This window comes from Dioscorea cayenensis, chromosome 5 (assembly GCF_009730915.1).
Source record: "Dioscorea cayenensis subsp. rotundata cultivar TDr96_F1 chromosome 5, TDr96_F1_v2_PseudoChromosome.rev07_lg8_w22 25.fasta, whole genome shotgun sequence".
In the NCBI taxonomy this organism is placed as follows: domain Eukaryota; kingdom Viridiplantae; phylum Streptophyta; class Magnoliopsida; order Dioscoreales; family Dioscoreaceae; genus Dioscorea; species Dioscorea cayenensis.
Genome location: NC_052475.1, coordinates 30,351,069 through 30,369,810, shown reverse-complemented (window position 1 = coordinate 30,369,810; position 18,742 = coordinate 30,351,069). Strand labels below are relative to the sequence as shown.

General features: G+C 33.3%; 1 protein-coding gene across 1 annotated transcript; it reads left to right on the top strand.

The window, feature by feature from the left end:
- The first annotated feature begins 10,523 nt into the window (after positions 1 to 10,523).
- On the top strand, positions 10,524 to 13,187 carry LOC120262317 (probable trehalose-phosphate phosphatase 6). The gene is made up of 11 exons (XM_039270405.1): positions 10,524 to 10,930; positions 11,034 to 11,174; positions 11,275 to 11,346; positions 11,424 to 11,522; positions 11,646 to 11,699; positions 11,796 to 11,897; positions 11,982 to 12,059; positions 12,184 to 12,253; positions 12,367 to 12,437; positions 12,544 to 12,636; positions 12,812 to 13,187. The coding sequence occupies exons 1-11, from the start codon at positions 10,655 to 10,657 to the stop codon at positions 12,905 to 12,907; spliced, it is 1,152 nt and encodes a 383-aa protein (XP_039126339.1). The 5' UTR covers positions 10,524 to 10,654; the 3' UTR covers positions 12,908 to 13,187.
- Positions 13,188 to 18,742: the final 5,555 nt, after the last annotated feature.

Below are 18,742 nucleotides of genomic sequence, written 5' to 3'. Positions count from 1 at the left end.
CAATACACAGGAAAGAAAATTAAAACACAAGTACACAATCAACTACATAACAACATCAAAACATACACAGTTCGTGACATTTTAAGTGTGCACGTGAAAGGGTGCGCCATTACCCTAATCATCTCGTTCTATGAGATGTCGAACAGTGTGAAAAAACTATGATTCGGATAGTCACCTTATATAATGTGTTACGGGGAGACCAGTTTCATAAAGGCGGCGTCTATATGCTCGCTATTGAAATCACTCAAAGGAAAACAAGGAAGTGTGTCATCTTTCTAATTTTGTGTAATGAGTTGTTTCATGTGTATTGCAATAGTTTAATGTGTATAATACCCAATATCTGTTTAATATATAAGCTTCATGTGTAGATTCCTTGCTTCCTGTGTATATTTCTAGCATCCTGTGTAGAATCCTTGCTTCTTGTGTATAAAATGTAATTAACGTGTATATTATAGATTAATTGTGTATGATATGCTGACGACATTATATTTGTTGTGTGTTTGCTTGCTTTGTAGTTCTTCGAACTTGTGTCACAAAGAGAATTGTTGACAGTTAGGCTTGTGACTCTATTCGCTTCCTTCTAGGACGTCCTGGCCGTTTCTTTGATATTGGTGGCCGAAGTCATAGTTGACGGTTGTCGTCAGATGGTTTGTCACTGTCAGGAACAGGGGATGTTGGATTTGCATACGTACACCCGACGATACCATTCCACTGTGAAGTAATCATCAACATAAGAATGGACATTCTTGTCTATTTGCATAATCATCAACATAAGAATCAACATAAGATGAAGAAGAACAACAACAAGAAAAGGAAGAAGAAGATGCCGAAGATGAAGAAGAAGAAGAACAACAACAACAACAACAGGAGTAACAGCAGCTTACGTATAAATACCTTCACTCCAACCTGCTAACTAAACAATGTGGGAGACGAAGTTGAAGCTTCGGCAACCAGATCAAGATAAACAAGCACAACTTCAAAAACAATGGCAACGTTGAGAATGAGTGAAATATCATCTTTTCTCTGACAAGGAAGCTTCATTGGAATATTTGGTCATACTTTACATTAAATGTGATGTGACTTGGAGGGAAACTTTTTGTTTTATTTTATTTTTTCATCTCACATGGTTATATAGGCATTTGAGTCATTTTACCTCCACTTAACTGATGGAACTAACAGCAAGGGCTGAAGAGAACATGGCTAAAAAAAAGAGGGATCTAATGGGAAACGAAATTGTGAGAGGAACTGCAGTGGAAGTTTGAAACAATACAGGGACTTTTAGGTAATTTTCCCTATATATTATCTATACAAGTCTTTAAAAAAAACTATTAAAATAAGGGGCCAAATAAAGACTAGTGGAAAAGTATAGTTTTTTTTATCCAAATGAATGTGCATGTGGAAATACAAAACTTTGATTTTAATTAAAGAAAAATTATAATGGAGAATCCAAACCAGGAACCCTAATCTTATGGCAAGTTGGACAAATATCTTCTCCACGAAAATAATTCCTTCATCGTAACATCTTTGACCAACAACTTGCATGGAAAAAGAACATCTTTTCCCCCACATGGATTTCATATATACTTAATTTGGGTTTGAGACTCCTTCCATTTGATTACTTACAAGTCATATACAACCATCTTGCAAAGTTCCACTACCTTTGCATGTGAAAGTCTATGTATAAGTTCAAAGAGGTAAATAAAGTAATACTAATTATGATCACCATTAAACAATTATATATGTAAGCATGCGTGATATGATATTCTAAAGGAAGATGGAAGTTTCGTGGTTGGTCTAGCTCCATGCCTATGGAAATCTCTACCAAATGCTTTGCATGCCAAAGATCTCTGGTCATACAAGGAACAATCTTCCTTTCCGACATGGAATATATATAAGAATAAAGCAGCAGTGCATGTAGCCGACCATAGATCCCTTGTTTGAAATTTCTTATTGGAGTTAATTAATTTTCTACTTGTAAACCGCCAAGAGAGAAAGAGGAACAAATTAAGAGAGCATGAGAATAACGTATAACATTCTTCTTATGAGATTTGATGTCTGAATAGACTATGTATAGTAAGAGGAAGCTTGCATGCTTGCCAATTGTGAGGTTTGAATTCAATGTGTAGAACTAAAGTTGAAGAAATATTCACAAGTAATCATAATGTCATGAGAGTTTTTAAGATCACTGATTTTGAGGGGATTCTTTTTGGAGGAATGTCACACAGAGAAAGAGCATATTTAAAATAAATGCTATTCTTTGAGAAAATCTAGTGGTTCTTGATTTCTCTGCCTTAGCTTTTTTTTGTTTTTTTCAACTTCTTTGTTTTTGTGGATATTCTTAAGGGTGAATAATGTTTAAAGATTCCCATGATCCTTACATAAGAACACAATCTTTTCTTTTGAAGAAAAATAAAACTAGAATATATCCTTGAATTGATTGATAATTTCAGCACATTGTTTCTCAACCTTTGGTTATATGTATACATATTTTAGTAATCATATGATTAATTTATTTCCTTCGAATATGTAGTTAGTTATTACTTGAATATGAGAAACTCTTCAACTAATTACTTGTAGCGTCACTAGTTTCTTTTCTTCAAATTCAAAACTAGTTTTTTTATAGAGAAATTTAAACTTGCAAGAAAGTAATTTAGCTGCTGTATTAGTTAAATAAAAGACATTATAAACTTAATTATTCTTTAGAAGAAGAATAAGCAAATCTTAATTAATTACAATTGCATGTTTCTTGCCAACCTTCCTACCAGTCCTCTCTTAAGTTGTCTTATTCTCGGCCTTCTAGCATGAAATTAATATTACGTCCCTATTATCAGCTTGAAAATTAAATATAACAAGTGATTAGGAAACAATGACTGAAATTTGATTACATGTAACTCATATTCCGGGTGCTATATTACATGCTAATCATTATACATAAGACATGAAGTTTGTCTTTTCATGCAAATCTAAAAAGGAAAATAAGATTTTTGGTGCATCCTTATATATTATAAAATACAGCACGCCGACCTTTATAGCTAAAAGCCAAAGCTAAAAATGAGCCGCAAACAATAATAAAGAGCTACATAACAACTCAGCAACAGCTGTTCGTTGCACACATGTTCTCATGAAAATCTTTCTTTTCTATCACATCACATAATACATATGTATGTATGCAACATGTATACAAGTATTTGTATGGTAAAGAGTTTATATGCAAAACCCTCAAAGTAAACTGAATGTATTCTTTGCTACCTAGAAACTATATCTGATTTTGTTCGGTTAAATAGTCAGCTTCTTTTTGGATCAAATCATTCACCAAGTTGAGCACGATAAAGTTAATTTGCTTGTTCTTGTTTCTTGTTCTTCTTCATCTTATAGTACTAAAGAGATTAAAAATGGTGCATGGTGGATGATATTGGATCCAAATCAATTGATGGGTGACAAGATGGAACCTCCTGACAAGTTGCCGAGTGGAACTCCACTAAAAATACTAACTGTTTTCAGTTGAGAGATGGTTGATAAAAAGATTCATCAATGATAAAAAGAGAGAACACAAGATAACGATAATGGAGAGCTAGCTAAGAGAAAGAAAAGATTACACATGGGATGTGGATTGATGCTTTAAAGAGTACCCACGCATGCCATGAGAGAACTCTGATTTCATTCATTGGATTTGATATAATATTTTGCAAGATAAGGCATAGGTTAATTGTTTGGTGCATGCTAAGGATATCTTTTTGTCTTTACTTTTTTTATTATTTATTTATTTATAAGAGAGAGAGAGAGAGAGAGAGAGAGAGAGAGAGAGAGAGAGACCCAAAGCTAAAGAAGCCTTGATGCATTCATAGTGTTACATTGCAGAGAAGAAGTTAAAAGTGGCTTATTTAGGATGAGGTAGGCTCCACTAATTACTTAACTAATTAAGCAAAGAGACATTCTATCTGATTCATTTCCACATAAGGTGACTGTCCCACATCCTCTCACTAGCTTACCTTTGTAATCCATTTTAATTTGTTGATCTCTCTTACTTTCCTCAATCTCACTTACACCTTAATTTCTCTCATATTCTTTAATCACACCTTTAACTAACTAAATGCTACATTGCTTATAATGATCAATAATTGTTATTTTGATCACAACTTGCCATTTAAAGATGATGTACATATATATATATATATATATAAAACTTAGAAGTTTCTTACTTGTTAGAATAAATCAACATTAATTACCCATTAATGTTTCATTAGGGTTTAGTAAGTGATTCCATTGGGGAGGAACTCTTAAATAAAATCTAAGAAAGAGATGTTGTTGATCTTATTCCAAGTCGCCATCTACTTTTAAATAGAGTGTGAGAGAGTTTGTTCTGCCTTTTGATATCTTTAATGGAGGTGGGGCTTATATGGGAGGTGTAATGCACTTACAGAGAGATATGTTAAGGGAGGAAGAGAAGAAAGGTGACCAGAAGGGACCAAGTCAAGTCAGCTATCCATTGCTACAGTATACCACGTGGCATAAAAACAAAACTGTGTGGGTCCCCGCTAAGCCGGTTAGATTCCAAACTCTAGGCCCACATCAAGTTAATAATCAACCCAAAAAAAAAAGTTGACTGAATCTTTGTGTATACATTTATATACACTTGGAATTGGTACAGCAATTTAATAATATATATATATATATAAGTGAGAAGGTTGTAATATATATTTATGAATTATACAATGATCTTGTTGTGGAAAAAAAAATTAAATATATTTGTAGTTATGATAATTTTATGTGTTATTGTGCAAAGCACTCACATATAAGTGATCATAAGTTGTATTTTAAAAAAAAAATACTTTTTTATTTTTGAAAATTATTAAGTGAATTTAAAAAATTTAGATGGTTTTTTTATAAAAAAAACTTGATGATATATTTATACATAAAATGTTATTTAAATTATAAAACCGAAGGCAAAGACAGTAGGACACTTCCACCATAAATATGGGAAAATTTGCTTATTGCATATGATGAACAATAAATTTTCCAAAAAAAAAACCATATAATTTAATTAAATTTAATAACATGTTGTTTGCTTAAGTTTAATTTTATTCAAAATTTAGGCTTATTTTTACTATTTTAATAATTAAATATCATAATCTAGTGTCAAACATAAAGTTGGAAAATAGAGAAAAAAGTAAAAGTGTCGGCAATAACGCGGGTCTTTAACACTACCTCTTAATTAAAGCTTTGTCGGCAAATTTTATATATATATATATATATTCATGCACTTCAAAGAGAATTATTTGTTTACTTTCATGTTCATTATAGAGACTAAAATAATCTTCAAGCAATATTTCTCACTTTGATATGGAACATGTGAATAATATGCATAATTCATTGGATCCACAATCATTGATTTGCTACCATAAATTTATCTTTAGAAAAGCATCATTTCGTTTACTCTAATATCAAATCAACTGGATGCTACTGAAGGAGGAATACTTAAGTTCAAATCCAAACAAAAGAAATAGGATATTAGGGCTTCAAAATTTGAGTTCTAATTGGTATTAAAGAGTTGATTAAAATTAAAAACAAAATTAAATGTACTCTCCAATGCTTTTCAAGGGACTTGTCTCATCTTAGAATAAAATTCTTTAATCTAAATTCAATTAAATTAATCAAACAAATATTTGCCTCTTATTTTCAAATTTATAAATCACCACATTGCTTGAACTACTTCTCCAAAGTTCTAATCATAGTTACCAATAAGTTAAATTTGCGTATTAATCCCTATGTAATAAGATTTTTAAAAATAAAAAATAGAATTGAAAAAAATCAAGGGGACCAAGTCCTAATGTCATCCAATAGACATGAAAGAGATTTTTCAAAATAAGGGCTAGTTAAATATATCAAATTAAATGATGGTTACTTCGGGTCGATGTCTGTCAAGTTTTTGGGGCCTCCAGAACATTTATTAATCTCTTTTCATTTGTCACATTCTGTGAGCTATACCCATGTTTGTACATTTTTTAATAAATAAAAAGTATCCCTTTTTTCAATAAACAGTTTACAAGTAATTCATTATCAAAGACAAATTATTATTGTACAAAACCCTAACACAGGGAATCTCCAAACAATAAAGGGTTGTGTGGTTCATAAACCACATCTTAGAGTAATAAAATAAAATAAATAAAAAAAGAGTTTTGAATCTCCATTTCCAAGCACAAGATAGCTGAAGAAAACACATCAGAAAAGGATCTTGATTCTAAAATGAAAGAGAAGTGCAACCACACAAGTTCCATCTAGCTAGGGTTTTGATGTGATATGGGATACTATCTCACATGAATGGTTACAAGTTCAAATGAAAGTACCATGCCTTTTTCTTTCTCTACTTCTTAGATTCTTAATTATGTGTTACTAGTCAAGCCTAACTTTCTCCAGAACTTTTCATTAGTAAACCCTAAACAACATCATTAATAAATAAATATATAGAAGATTTCCCAGTCAAACATAGCAATGCAACTAGTCACTTATGAACTTTCTAATGAATTCACAATTTCTTAAAATCAACTTTTATGACTCTGAATAAAATAATTTATATACAAATATAATACGACTATTTTAATTGACAAGTAAAATTTGGACATGTCATTAATTATATTAAAGATGGGAATTTAATAAAAAAAGAAAGAAAGAAATAGAAGGTGGTGGGAGAGGGAGGACCAATCAAAATTGAATGAAAGTGGTAGTTAATTCAGTTGAGATGGACTGGATTGTGACCCATTTGAATGTAATCCGTGTCCCACTATTATTGGACCAGGAAAATATGGTCCCGTTTGCCTTGAGATGGACATCATGATCCAACGGATGATAATGCCATTAAACATCATGATAAAGATTGAGCCATCAGTGCTAAGCTTATTCCGGACACTCCACGCACGCAGCTCTCCATCTGTTTTCAAGAATCCAGTCGGCCACTCACGTGTGACTACCCACAACCCACGCATGTGAGAGCTCAAACAAAATATAGATCTATATATGTTTTTTTTTTTTAATACAATATGTGTACTTCTAAAACCCAAATTTCCTAGTCTACTCTTGTGAAGTTTCTCATTAATTATATATATATATATATTATTAACATAATTTTTATATTTTGAATCATAACTTGTTGAGAAAAAAATTGTATTTATATTTAACAACCTAGGTCAACTCTAGGTGTGTACGTCTAAGAATGTAGAGTAATTTTTTAATTTAATGAAAGTATTTATGTAAAAAATGCATTTTATTTTAATTTTCATAGGTAACTAAAAATGAAATTCTTAGTTTGAGCTAGTGATCTCTAAAAACCATGGGGTCTTAACTTATGTCCAAATCAAACATGTCGAATCCAATGTTTTTTAACGAATATATTATTGTAGATAGAGATGTGATCTGAAGAGGCATGATTAATGCGCAACTCTTGGTATCAGAAGAAGATTTCTAAACAAATTAAACAAGTAATTAAGTATTATGATATGATGCAAATGTGCCTGATTTGGAAGGAACTAAATAATTAATTAAGTTGTATTCTTATTATATGTATTACTCAACTCCGATGATGGCAAGGTAAGGGGATTAGATTAATTAATTTTCCAAGATTCTCATGATCCTGTTTCTAGAAAGGCTCATAAGATGCATATCATATAAATTGAATTCATTCTTACATAAAGGCCTAAAAGTCAGGGAAGCAGGTAATTTATATATATATGTATATGTTTTGAATATTTGTTTAAACCAAATAAAATGAATATGCATGTCCCTTTTGCTTCTTGGGTAGGTCTTATTCACGGTCAAACATTTTGTTTTCATGAAAGTCTTTTTCAACTTTTTTATTTGATTCTCCAAATTGTATATAAAATTGTAAATGCATTGCTTTATATTTCAATTTTTTTTTTTAATTTCAACTTTATCCTTTAAGATTAGTTTTTTTGTTTAAAGAGATACATGCAAAAATGGAATAAGGTGTTATAGTTAATGCTATAATCATGAAACTCAAATATATATATATATATATATAGGGAATCGATGATATCTAAAGGAATTGCACTTTAAGAGCTGTATAGAATGATATTATTAAGGAAGGCTATAACCCTAACTACAAAAAGTATTAGAAAGGCACTTCAGAGATTGCTAGATTGCCTATCACCACTATGAACCAAAAAGCAAATGTGGAGATTAATATTATTCCAAGTACACTCGCACTATAAGCACACTAAAAAGCAAAATGTTTTCATTGAGTAAATATATACATATATACAACTATATGGAAGTCCACGTGAACGGTTCCACAAATTATTTCTTCTGTAGGATCATTGCAAGCAAGTTATTCTTCTAACCTTTCAGGTGATGGAAAGGCAATCATCAACGCATGGTATTTCAAAGACTACTTTTAGTGCTATATTGTGACTATATATCAATATATAAATGTTGTATCTTACTGAAGACATATTGTTTTAATTGATTATTTCAGTGAAAATGTCTCATTGTATTTTGTTTTATGTAATGTTGCATGTAAAAGTTAGCCTAGCCTATCTATTAAAGTTGGTTTATGAATGAATGAGTTTAATAAGATTTGTTAGTTTTTAAAGGTTTATATAGTCCTCTCTTCATTATCTCATCTAATATATCATAACCTTAATTATGCATTTATATATAGCAGACAAGTGAAGAATGATTCATCAGCCTTCTGTTCTAATAAAAAAAAAAATATATGATGTGGTATGAAAGGTTGTCTATATATATAAATAAATAAATAACTATAAGAAATATATATATATATATTAATAAAAATAAGAAGATATTTCTGTTCATCTTCAACTAAATTGGCAATTAATTAGACGCAACTCTTATTGAAGTTCATATATATCACACACACAAAAACAAGCTTTGAATATGTTTAGAAAAATCAGTTATAAAGTCAAAATACAACAACTAAGTCACAGTGTATCTCCACCAACCTCCAACTACAAGAAAAAGAAATCCAGAAGGTGCCACAGGAAAAAAAGCAAGAAAGAAAGGTGGAAGCCCTTGTCTTTCCCCATGTGTCCTATAGACTTTGCAAAGGAGCAGCCCCTCCCTTAAGTCCCATCTCTTCACATTTCAACTGTCTTTCATTTCATCAAGACATCTCTCACAAGTCACAGTAACAACAGAAGAAGATGATACCTCTACAGTGCAATTAAAAGAAATAAAAAAGACACATGCATGTACCCATTCAGAGCCAAAGCATGGGAGAACAGATGGCTGCATGCAAGTACTTTGAGTTCAGATGAAAGACCAGTTCTCAGGTGTCCTGTTTCTTTGAACCAATTACCCTAAAGAGAATTAACTTAAATAATAAAAAAATAACAATTATAGACTTCATGCACTGAAGGCTGAGGTAAATGAAGAAAAAGTACTAGTAGTTTATAACTTTTTAATATACAATCAAACAAACACTAACGTACAACAGTGTTGGTAGGAATCTGCTAATTAAAAGGGGTTTGAAACTTTGAAGTCCTCCATGAGAACACAAGAAACCCTAACCAAAGGTAAGTTTCTCCACAAGTTCCCTTTGGGTGTCGTGTACCTGCATGCACCAGTCCTAGTCATCCTGGTTTGTTTGATTAACTAGGAAACTCATCACTTTCCAACAAAAAAAAAAAAACACATCACTCTTTAATTAAACTAATTAATCACCAGAAGCTTGTTTAATTAAGTCTTCCCGGGCAGTTTCTAACCACTTGTTTGATTAAAGGGTATCCCATTCCAAGAGGCGTTATTAATTCCTTATATAAAAGTATAACACCTTTCAAAACTTATTTTTAATAATTTAAACCCCACGAAAAAGACATTAGAAAGAAAACATTTGATATGAAATTTCTCTACAACAAATAATTGTTTCGGTTACTTAGTTTATCATTGGAGACTTATTTTTTTGGTCATATATCTAATATTCAACAATTGACTTGTTTGGTATGTTATTTTGATTATTTTTTAAATATAAAATTATATATTATTAATAATTATTAATAATAATGTATGATAAAATAGGGAGAGAAAAAAAAAACATTTAATTGGTAAGAAAAATTGAAGAAATAAAAGAAAAATTAAAATTTTAACAAAAAGAAAGGGGGAAACGGATTCCCCTTCCTGAAGGGAATCACCGAATCAGTCAGTCACGGCCTCACGGGCCTCACTCGTCTCCAACGAAACCGGTTTTAATTTTCTTTAAGAATCCAAGCGACGAATCCGTGGGTGGCCTTTTACGTGGAGACACGTGTAAAGGGCCCACGTGGTTCGGCCCATCTAATGACACATGGGAATCATCCGAGCTGGCAAAGGTTGCTGATGCTCCAAACGTTGAAAACGGCGGCACGTGTCCTCCACTGGTGGGCCTCGTTTCCCTTTAGAGCCCAGGCCCACTGGGCCCCACGCGTTTCCCCTCCGTTTCACGCACTTGCCTTCCAACGACCCAGACTCTATTTAAGTCCCCCGCGTTGTTTCATTCCTCATCGACTCCATCGCAAACCAAAACAGAGTGCTTCTCTGTTTCGCGTTTACTTCTTCTTCTTCTTCTTCTTCTTCTTCTGCTGTTTGGCATCCATTCCTCTTCTTTTCTACTTGCTCTTCTTCGTGTTTGGATTGTGGAGGAGTGGAGATGACGAAGAAGAATGTGGTGGTGCCGGAGGCGGTGGCCATAGCGGTGGCAGCGCCGCATGGTTCAGCACCGCTTTTCCCTTACCCACCGCCAAGAGCCAGTGGAGGCGGAGCCGCTGGAGGCTTTGGCATAGGCAGGATGCTGCTGACACAACTGGAGCTTGGGGGAAGGATCAACGCTTGGGTTGAGTCCATGAAGGCATCTTCTCCTACCCATGCCAAGGCTGCGGCCACACTCGCCGCCTTTCCTTCCACTGAGAGCTCTAGTTCTTGGATTGTGAGTATTTTTTTTTTTTTTAATTTTTTAATTAAAAAGTTGGGATTTTTAGAGCTTGTGTGGTTGGAAATAATGAGATGAGTCTTGGGTGTTGCTTGATTAGGTGAAACATCCTTCCGCCCTTGAGGTTTTTGATGAAATCATTAGTCAATCTAAGGGGAAACAGATAGTGATGTTCTTGGACTATGATGGGACTCTTTCCCCCATCGTTGATGATCCTGACCGTGCTTTCATGTCTGACGCTGTGTGTTCTCTGAACTTTGTGTTAGCTTTTAGTTTTTGCTTTTCCATGGCTTTGATTGTATGAGTGCTAAAGATCAGTGCTTTGTGTGTTTATGTTGCAGATGAGAGCAGCAGTGAGGAACGTTGCTAGGTACTTCCCTACAGCGATTGTGAGTGGACGGTGCCGTGACAAGGTACATTAGCATTTGCTTGCTGTTCTTATGCTGTGAAAATGGGATGTTTTCTTATAGTTTGTTTGATCTTTACTTAGGTGTATGACTTTGTGAGATTAGCTGAGTTATACTATGCCGGAAGCCATGGCATGGACATCAAAGGTCCTGTCAAAGGACCACGCTATACCAAAGCTAAGGTTGGTTTTCTTCTCAGAACATCAACCTCACTTCATTCAATTTATTTTTATTTTTTTAATATATATATATATATATCTGTTTTTTCATCTACTTATCCTTCTATTCCTTCTTGTGGTCGCTAGGCCAAAGCAGTTCTCTTTCAACCAGCTAGTGAGTTCCTCCCAATGATAGATGAGGTTTGTTTGGTCTCCTTCAATCTTAGCTTTGGCTTATTTTGAGACTCTTCCTTTACGGAATTAATATTAAAGTTTTGATCTTTATCCGGGTTATAGATTTATAAAGCATTGCTGGAGAAAACCAAATCTATACCTGGAGCCAAAGTGGAAAACAATAAGTTTTGTGTCTCTGTTCACTACCGTTGTGTGGAGGAGCAGGTAAAGAAACAGAGATCTTTTGAAACCCTGTAATCTATTCTGTTAAGTATCACCAATCCTTATTCTTTGTTAACTGCTCCTCAGAAATGGGTGCCATTGGCTGAACAAGTGAAGGCAGTGATCAAAGAGTACCCCAAGTTGCGGATAACTCAAGGAAGAAAGGTGAGACAGTGGCCAAGTTCATTGTCTTCAATGAATTTTCTTCAGTTCATTGTCTTTAATGAATTTTCTTCTCTTTCTTGTATATGAGTTTTTTGAGTGAGGATCTCTGCTTCTTGACCAACAGGTGTTGGAAATCCGCCCTACTATTAAATGGGACAAGGGGAAGGCCCTGGAGTTCTTGCTAGAGTCTCTAGGTGAGCAGAGTCATTGCATGATCAGCTTATTAGACTATATATTAATTAATTTACGTTGCACAAGTGAATTTTCGATTTGATACTTATTTGTTTATCGATATATATTTGTGTAGGATTTGCCAACTGCAACAACGTATTGCCAGTCTATATAGGCGATGATCGCACAGATGAAGATGCATTCAAGGTATAATAACTATCTAGTTTCTTCGTAGTTTCACAGAGAAAGTATAATGATGTATAAAACCCCCCCTCTAATTTTATCCATCATATCGTATTTTGTGTTGTTTTAGGTGTTAAGAGAAAGAGGACAAGGTTTTGGTATTCTTGTCTCAAAGATCCCAAAGGAGACAAATGCCTCCTATTCTCTCGAAGAGCCCTCTGAGGCAAGTCTTGATAACAACTGCTCTGCCATTTGGTTCAATTGCTTTTGTGATATTATTATCATCAACTTCATTGCAAAAGGACCACATGATAATACCACCTTCTATGTAACTATCACTAATATTGTTAGCAAGTGCCAAGTTGCTAAAATTTTGATTCCTTGATTTGTTTGTTTAGGTGATGGACTTTTTGCATCGCCTTGTCGATTGGAAGCGCGCCTCACTTAAAGCTCGGTCGAGGAGTGTAGGAAGTATCCGAACCTCCAATCCTTGATATCTGATGAAGTTTGTGAGGGGGAATGGATCATTATATGGCTATCTATTCTCTCTTGATTAGGAAGGAAATCCCACAAAGATGGAGCCTTTTGTACTTTGCTCTAATCTTTGTTTTTCTTCTACCCTTTTTTGGGGGTCCTCTCATGAGCTTTGGATGCTTTCAAAAACACTAGCTTCCTTGCTCCTTTAGAACTTGCTCACTCTTGTAATTAATCACCTTCTATGTAAAATCAAAAAAGAAGAATAACAATTTTTTGTTATGTTTTTTTTCTATCCAATCAAGTGTATTTACTTGCTCCAATTCACTCTGTGATTGAATATTACATTGTTTCTGTTTTGCCACACAAATTTCTGAAACAAAAGTCACTTTATAAATTTATTTATTTGTTTATTCCCGCTTTTGTAAAAGTTATTTACTTCCTCTAATTGACTCTTGATTGAATGATACAATGTTTCAACTTATATCTGCAGAAATTTTTCTCAGACAAAGTAACTTTCTGAATTTCTGCAGAAAAAAATGAAAGAAAAGATAAGAAAACATCTGTAGTGGCACTTTAAAACCCTTTTGCTGGAAGGATTAGTAGTTTATCTAATCATATGATTGATGATTGAGCTTTTCCTTTCACCAACTTCACCAAGAAACACTATCAGATAGAGATATTTATCTCTTAATTAAAAACATTGATGAAATATTAAACTCAGATATTAATTAATGATCACAATCAAGTCACACTCACATCCACCAATGACCAACCTGATTCCATTTCTATTTTCTACACAAAAGTTAAGAGCTTCACCCTCTTTGCTCCCCCCATCCCCACAGACCTCACTGTCCTTAGATTAATAGCAATGTTCTTGAGATCTCAACTCAATTGTTCAACTAAAACCAAACCACCAGAACTATTATTTATTTATTTGTTTATTTATTCATGTATGTATTACTGTTGTTATTATTGTTATTATTTTAATGAAAACTTAGAACATAATTGTGTAGTTCCTTGGATCTCAATCAGCTCCACAAGAAAAGAGAACTGGAATCTCACCATTAGCAAAGCCTTTATTTATTTATTGATGGCCATTGGGGGATATCCTTTTAGGTAGGCCAATGGAAGGGAACACCCACTAGGTGTAAAGGAATCTCCATTGGTTGGGAATGGAGTTGGATTCCACTTCAGTGTCCACTCCATTTCATTCCATCATTGGCCTGCCTAAACTTGTGATAAATTTTCCACACAAAGAAAAAAAAAAAAAGAAAGAAACCTTCAAACTTTGAAACTTAATATTCAAAGCATAAGCATTCTAGATTTGCTGCATTGTATATACATGTTTGAAAGAGAATCTTGGGTAATAAAAAAAAATATACATACATAAGAGTCTTGCCTTGATAGTTCATACATGTCGTCGATAAAGAGTACAAGAGACTCACATGCTGGTTTGAGATTGAGATGGGTGGCAATGGAGCAAATATTTAAGAAAGCTGTCATAGAATGGTCCTGCATTGCTACGTGTTGTTAATAGATTTTCCGGCCGGGGTCCTCGGCAGAAGAACAGGAAGGAAAGATAGAAAGTATTGTATAAGAAATTGGTGTTTGAAGGTGAATCATATGTTGTTCCATCTTCTTTTCACATGGCACTACATGTGCCCCTGTGTTGCATGCCCACCAACCTTCCATTACATTATATATGGCACACATTTGAAAAATGATCCTGCCACCAATGGAAATGGAGTTCATGTCTTCTTTGATTCTCTTCTTGTTCTTCTTCTTCTTCTTCTTTTACTGCTTTTACACTCATTCATGCATGAAACTGAATGGTCTTCAATCAAACATGGTGAGCTTTGAATTAGGCATAAATGCTACTCATGATATTTCATTCAACATAGCAATAATTTTGTGCTCCAATTTAAACCAATAGAAAATTTCAACAAGTAACTACAATAATAATACTAATGTTTTAAAAATATGATGATTAGGTTTGGCAGAAAGGCTTATTCCGGACTAGGCCTCTGTCTTGTGATTTATTTTAGAATAATCAGTAATGCTGCATATATATATTCAAACTGAAATAAATTTTGTGAGAAGGATCTTGGTCAAACAAAAATCATATTCCAAATTAAATTATGCCCTGAAGAAGCAAAAGTGATTTAAATAACTCCTATATTTGTCTAAATCATATTTTATCCTCATACCAAAGTGGACCAAGTATACCATTGATTTAAGTTTGTGGTTTATAAACTTTTTCTCCAAAAAAAATAAAAATAAAAAAACACCTAAGTATACTATTGGACTAAAATTACAAATTTGTTAGGTTAGAATACTGTATATTATCTTATTAAAAGTTTCATAGTTTGTTATCACTACCTAGATTTTATGTAAGAGAGATTTATTACAAATAATAATTTAGTTTTTCCATCCAACTATGTATGCACATATGTACATAAATAGGTAGGTAGGTATCTGTGCATGTATGTGTCTGTGTATTGCGATAAAGTTTTGAGAAAATGATCTGACCTAGTCTGATAAATTGGGCCCAATGTTATCATATTATCAATGGGCCGCTGGCTGACAAATTGGGCCCAATGTGGGTTTGGAGTTCGAGAGAGTTAGAAGTGGGAACTTTGTTGTCTTTCTTAATCTTATTCAAAAACTAAAAAGTTGTCACATATACCTTTATAAATTTTTAAACTGTTTTGAGTAATTTAAAACGTGATCCTATATGAAAATATTAATTGTGGAAATATAAAAACTTTTTTTATCAACCATTTCCATTCATATGGAATGCTTGTTAGAGCTCATTAGAGATAAAATTGATACAGATTACTCAATTTCACATCATAATTACTTTATTAATTAATTAGAACATTTATGTTTATTATGTCTCAATTTTTCCTTCACCGGGTTTGTGATCATTCCTAATTATTTTATCACACACATTCATCAATAAAGTCATGATTTATTTGATTTTCAGTGACTAGCTATGTTTTTTGCCCAACAAATGTGAACAAATTACATCAAGACATGCACCAATGTGGAATTCATCCCTCAACATACATGTGCTCTCACTTTGGGTGAGCTGAGGTTTTAAATCTACCCCTCAGGAAAACATGAATGTTCTATAAAAAAAAAAAAGTGTTATATTATTAGATCAAGAGGTGATTAGCATTCTTATTTATTTTATCACACACATGTTCGTTATCAACAGTCATCATGTTTATTTGATGGCGAGTGAACAGCAATGCTTCCTGTCCAACATGCCATCATTGCAAATGCACATGTTATTGTTATTAGGAGAGAATGGTTTTTTAGGGTGTGCTTAGATAGAGGTAATAAATACTATTGAATGTGAATTATTATCAATAATAATTTATACCCATGTTTGACTACATAGCTGTTAGGAATGAAATGTGTAAGTAATGAATAGTAATTCTGTAAAGGCATATGTATATGACCAAATTTGGGGAGAATGGCATTGTTTAGGAAGGAATGAATAGAATGACTTTTAAAATGACGCTTTTTCTACTTTGAATATTTAATTAAATAAAAACTTATAAAATAAATAATTAACTATAATAATTAAATTAAATAATAATTAAAATAAAAAAAAATATTATATATATATATAATTATAATAATAAAAGTAAAATGATATTTTTACCCTAAAGAAGATTTAATTAAATTAAATTTTACTTTTCGTTTGTATATATTTTGTTAAATAAAAGTTATTGATTAAAATTATGAATTATAATAATTAAAGTGTGGTAACACTTTCTCTTATTGAGATTTAAGTATATAAAAATCAATTATTTAAATAATTAATTAAAATAATTATAACTAGTAATAATTAAAATGAGATATTTAATTTTAATATTTAATTATAATAATATTTATAATATTTTTAAAATAAAAAATTATTTATCATAAATTATATATAATTGGATTTATGCGTATCAATCAAGGCCTAACTCTATTGCTCTTTAGGTGCAACCTAATCTTCTAAATTATGTGAAAATGCCCATGGGCCATATTGATGGGTCAGAGCTCAGCACTCCATTAGTTTGTCTTTTTTTTTTCCAAAAAGCTGAAGCTAAAAAAGATATAAAATAAGAAAAAGGAGTTAAAAAAAGAAAGCTACATCTGCGAGCACAAGTTTTCAAGCCAGTGAGGGCGGTTGCGTCCTTGTGAAAACAGAGAAAAATGAGGGTTTAGAAGACCGAAATCAGTAAGAGAGTCTGCAAGAGTGTTTGAATCACGGTCAATAAGCTCGAACGAGAGGTGGGGGAAGTGATTAAGACCGTCTTGCATCTGTTGGAGTTTCAGCTTAAAGAGCCAAGCAACTAGTTTTTGAAAGTTATTAATCATTTGAGTTATTCCTGGGAAGTCACAGAGAAGTCTGGTAGGAAGCCATCCATTGGAGATGCAAAGGCTTAGAGCTTGAATGATGGCCTCCATCTCAGCAAAGGATTGGAGAGTCGACACTGCCACCACTGACTCCTGCAATCAAAATTTTGTTGAAGTTAGAGATGATAACATACCCTAATCTACACTCATGAGAAGTTCTGATCCAGGAGGCATCAGTGTGGACAGTGATGATAGGGTAAGTGGTTCTGGGTTTAGAGAACTCCCTAAATTTTCTAGTTGTTGCAAGATCAAAATCTAAGCAGTAGGACCAAGCTCTATCTAAAATGGTATTTAGATGTGGTCTCCAGTTATTGAAGATAGCACTCCATTAGGATTAGTGGTGAGCTTGGCTTGATATCTTCACTATAACCACAAGCCTTTACAACTAGATATATATATATATATATATACATTATAATATAAGCTTTTACAGTCATGTCTAACCTAAATTAGAAAATTTCCCTCATTTTTGGGAAAAAGAGCGGGGCGAACCCACTAGAGACCCCAGGGACGTGCACTGAGCCCCCGGTGGAACAGTGGGAGGCCAGGGCGCCATGTGAGCACTCGGTGTCACGTCCCCGACCCGCGGGCCCGCCACGTGACAACCGCCGCGACGATCCCGAGGAGGGACACACACCACTCAACCCTCGAGTCATCGCAAGGCTCACAAACTCCTGCTAAACAACACCGCAATAATAAAAGGTACCAAAAACAAAAACTTTCACCGAAAAAAATCAATAGTAAAAAGTGAAAGATATACAAATCACATTTACGGAGTTAATAACACTAGTGGATCCACTCGCACTCATACAATGCAACCCGATTAAGAGTAAACAAACAACCTCGACTCGGGATACAAATTGCCAAGCACTTCGCCTCGCTATGACGACCAAAACCACTAAAAACCCGAAGAGAGGAGGGGAGTGAGTAACCATAGTCACTCGGTGAATGGGTTAGCACAAATCTAATGTAATATCAAAACAAATCGAGGAAATTCCAATAAACACATTCTACAATAACATAAATGAACTGGAACGTTCACATTTGCAACATAATGAAAAATACAGGGATATGAAACCTTGGTATTTAGAAACCAAAAACATAAATTCTCACGAGTATAGACAAAAACATCAACATGTATAAAAACAAATGCTTGGATATAATTTCCCAAAATAAGTAGAAGAACCAACTTAAATAAATAAAATCCTCGATAATCACAAATCCTCAATTCTGCATGATACATGTTCGAAAAGCATTAAGATATCAAACATGTTATGTGAAAGATCACACTTCGAATATACCAATTGCAAGAAAATAAAATTTTCCTCAAATATTGAAATTTCATCTCGATCAAATAAACAATGGCCTAAAAACACTCTCTCTAACTTTAGCCGCCGTCACGACTAAGTTGAGAGCCGTCAAGGTCTTCGCACCCT

Coding starts and splice junctions, on each gene's coding strand:
- LOC120262317 (XM_039270405.1), top strand. CDS start 10,655: ATGACGAAGAAGAATGTGGTGGTGCCGGAGGCGGTGGCCATAGCGGTG. Junction 10,931..11,033: donor AGAGCTCTAGTTCTTGGATT/GTGAGTATTTTT, acceptor TTGCTTGATTAG/GTGAAACATCCTTCCGCCCT. Junction 11,175..11,274: donor GTGCTTTCATGTCTGACGCT/GTGTGTTCTCTG, acceptor TTTATGTTGCAG/ATGAGAGCAGCAGTGAGGAA.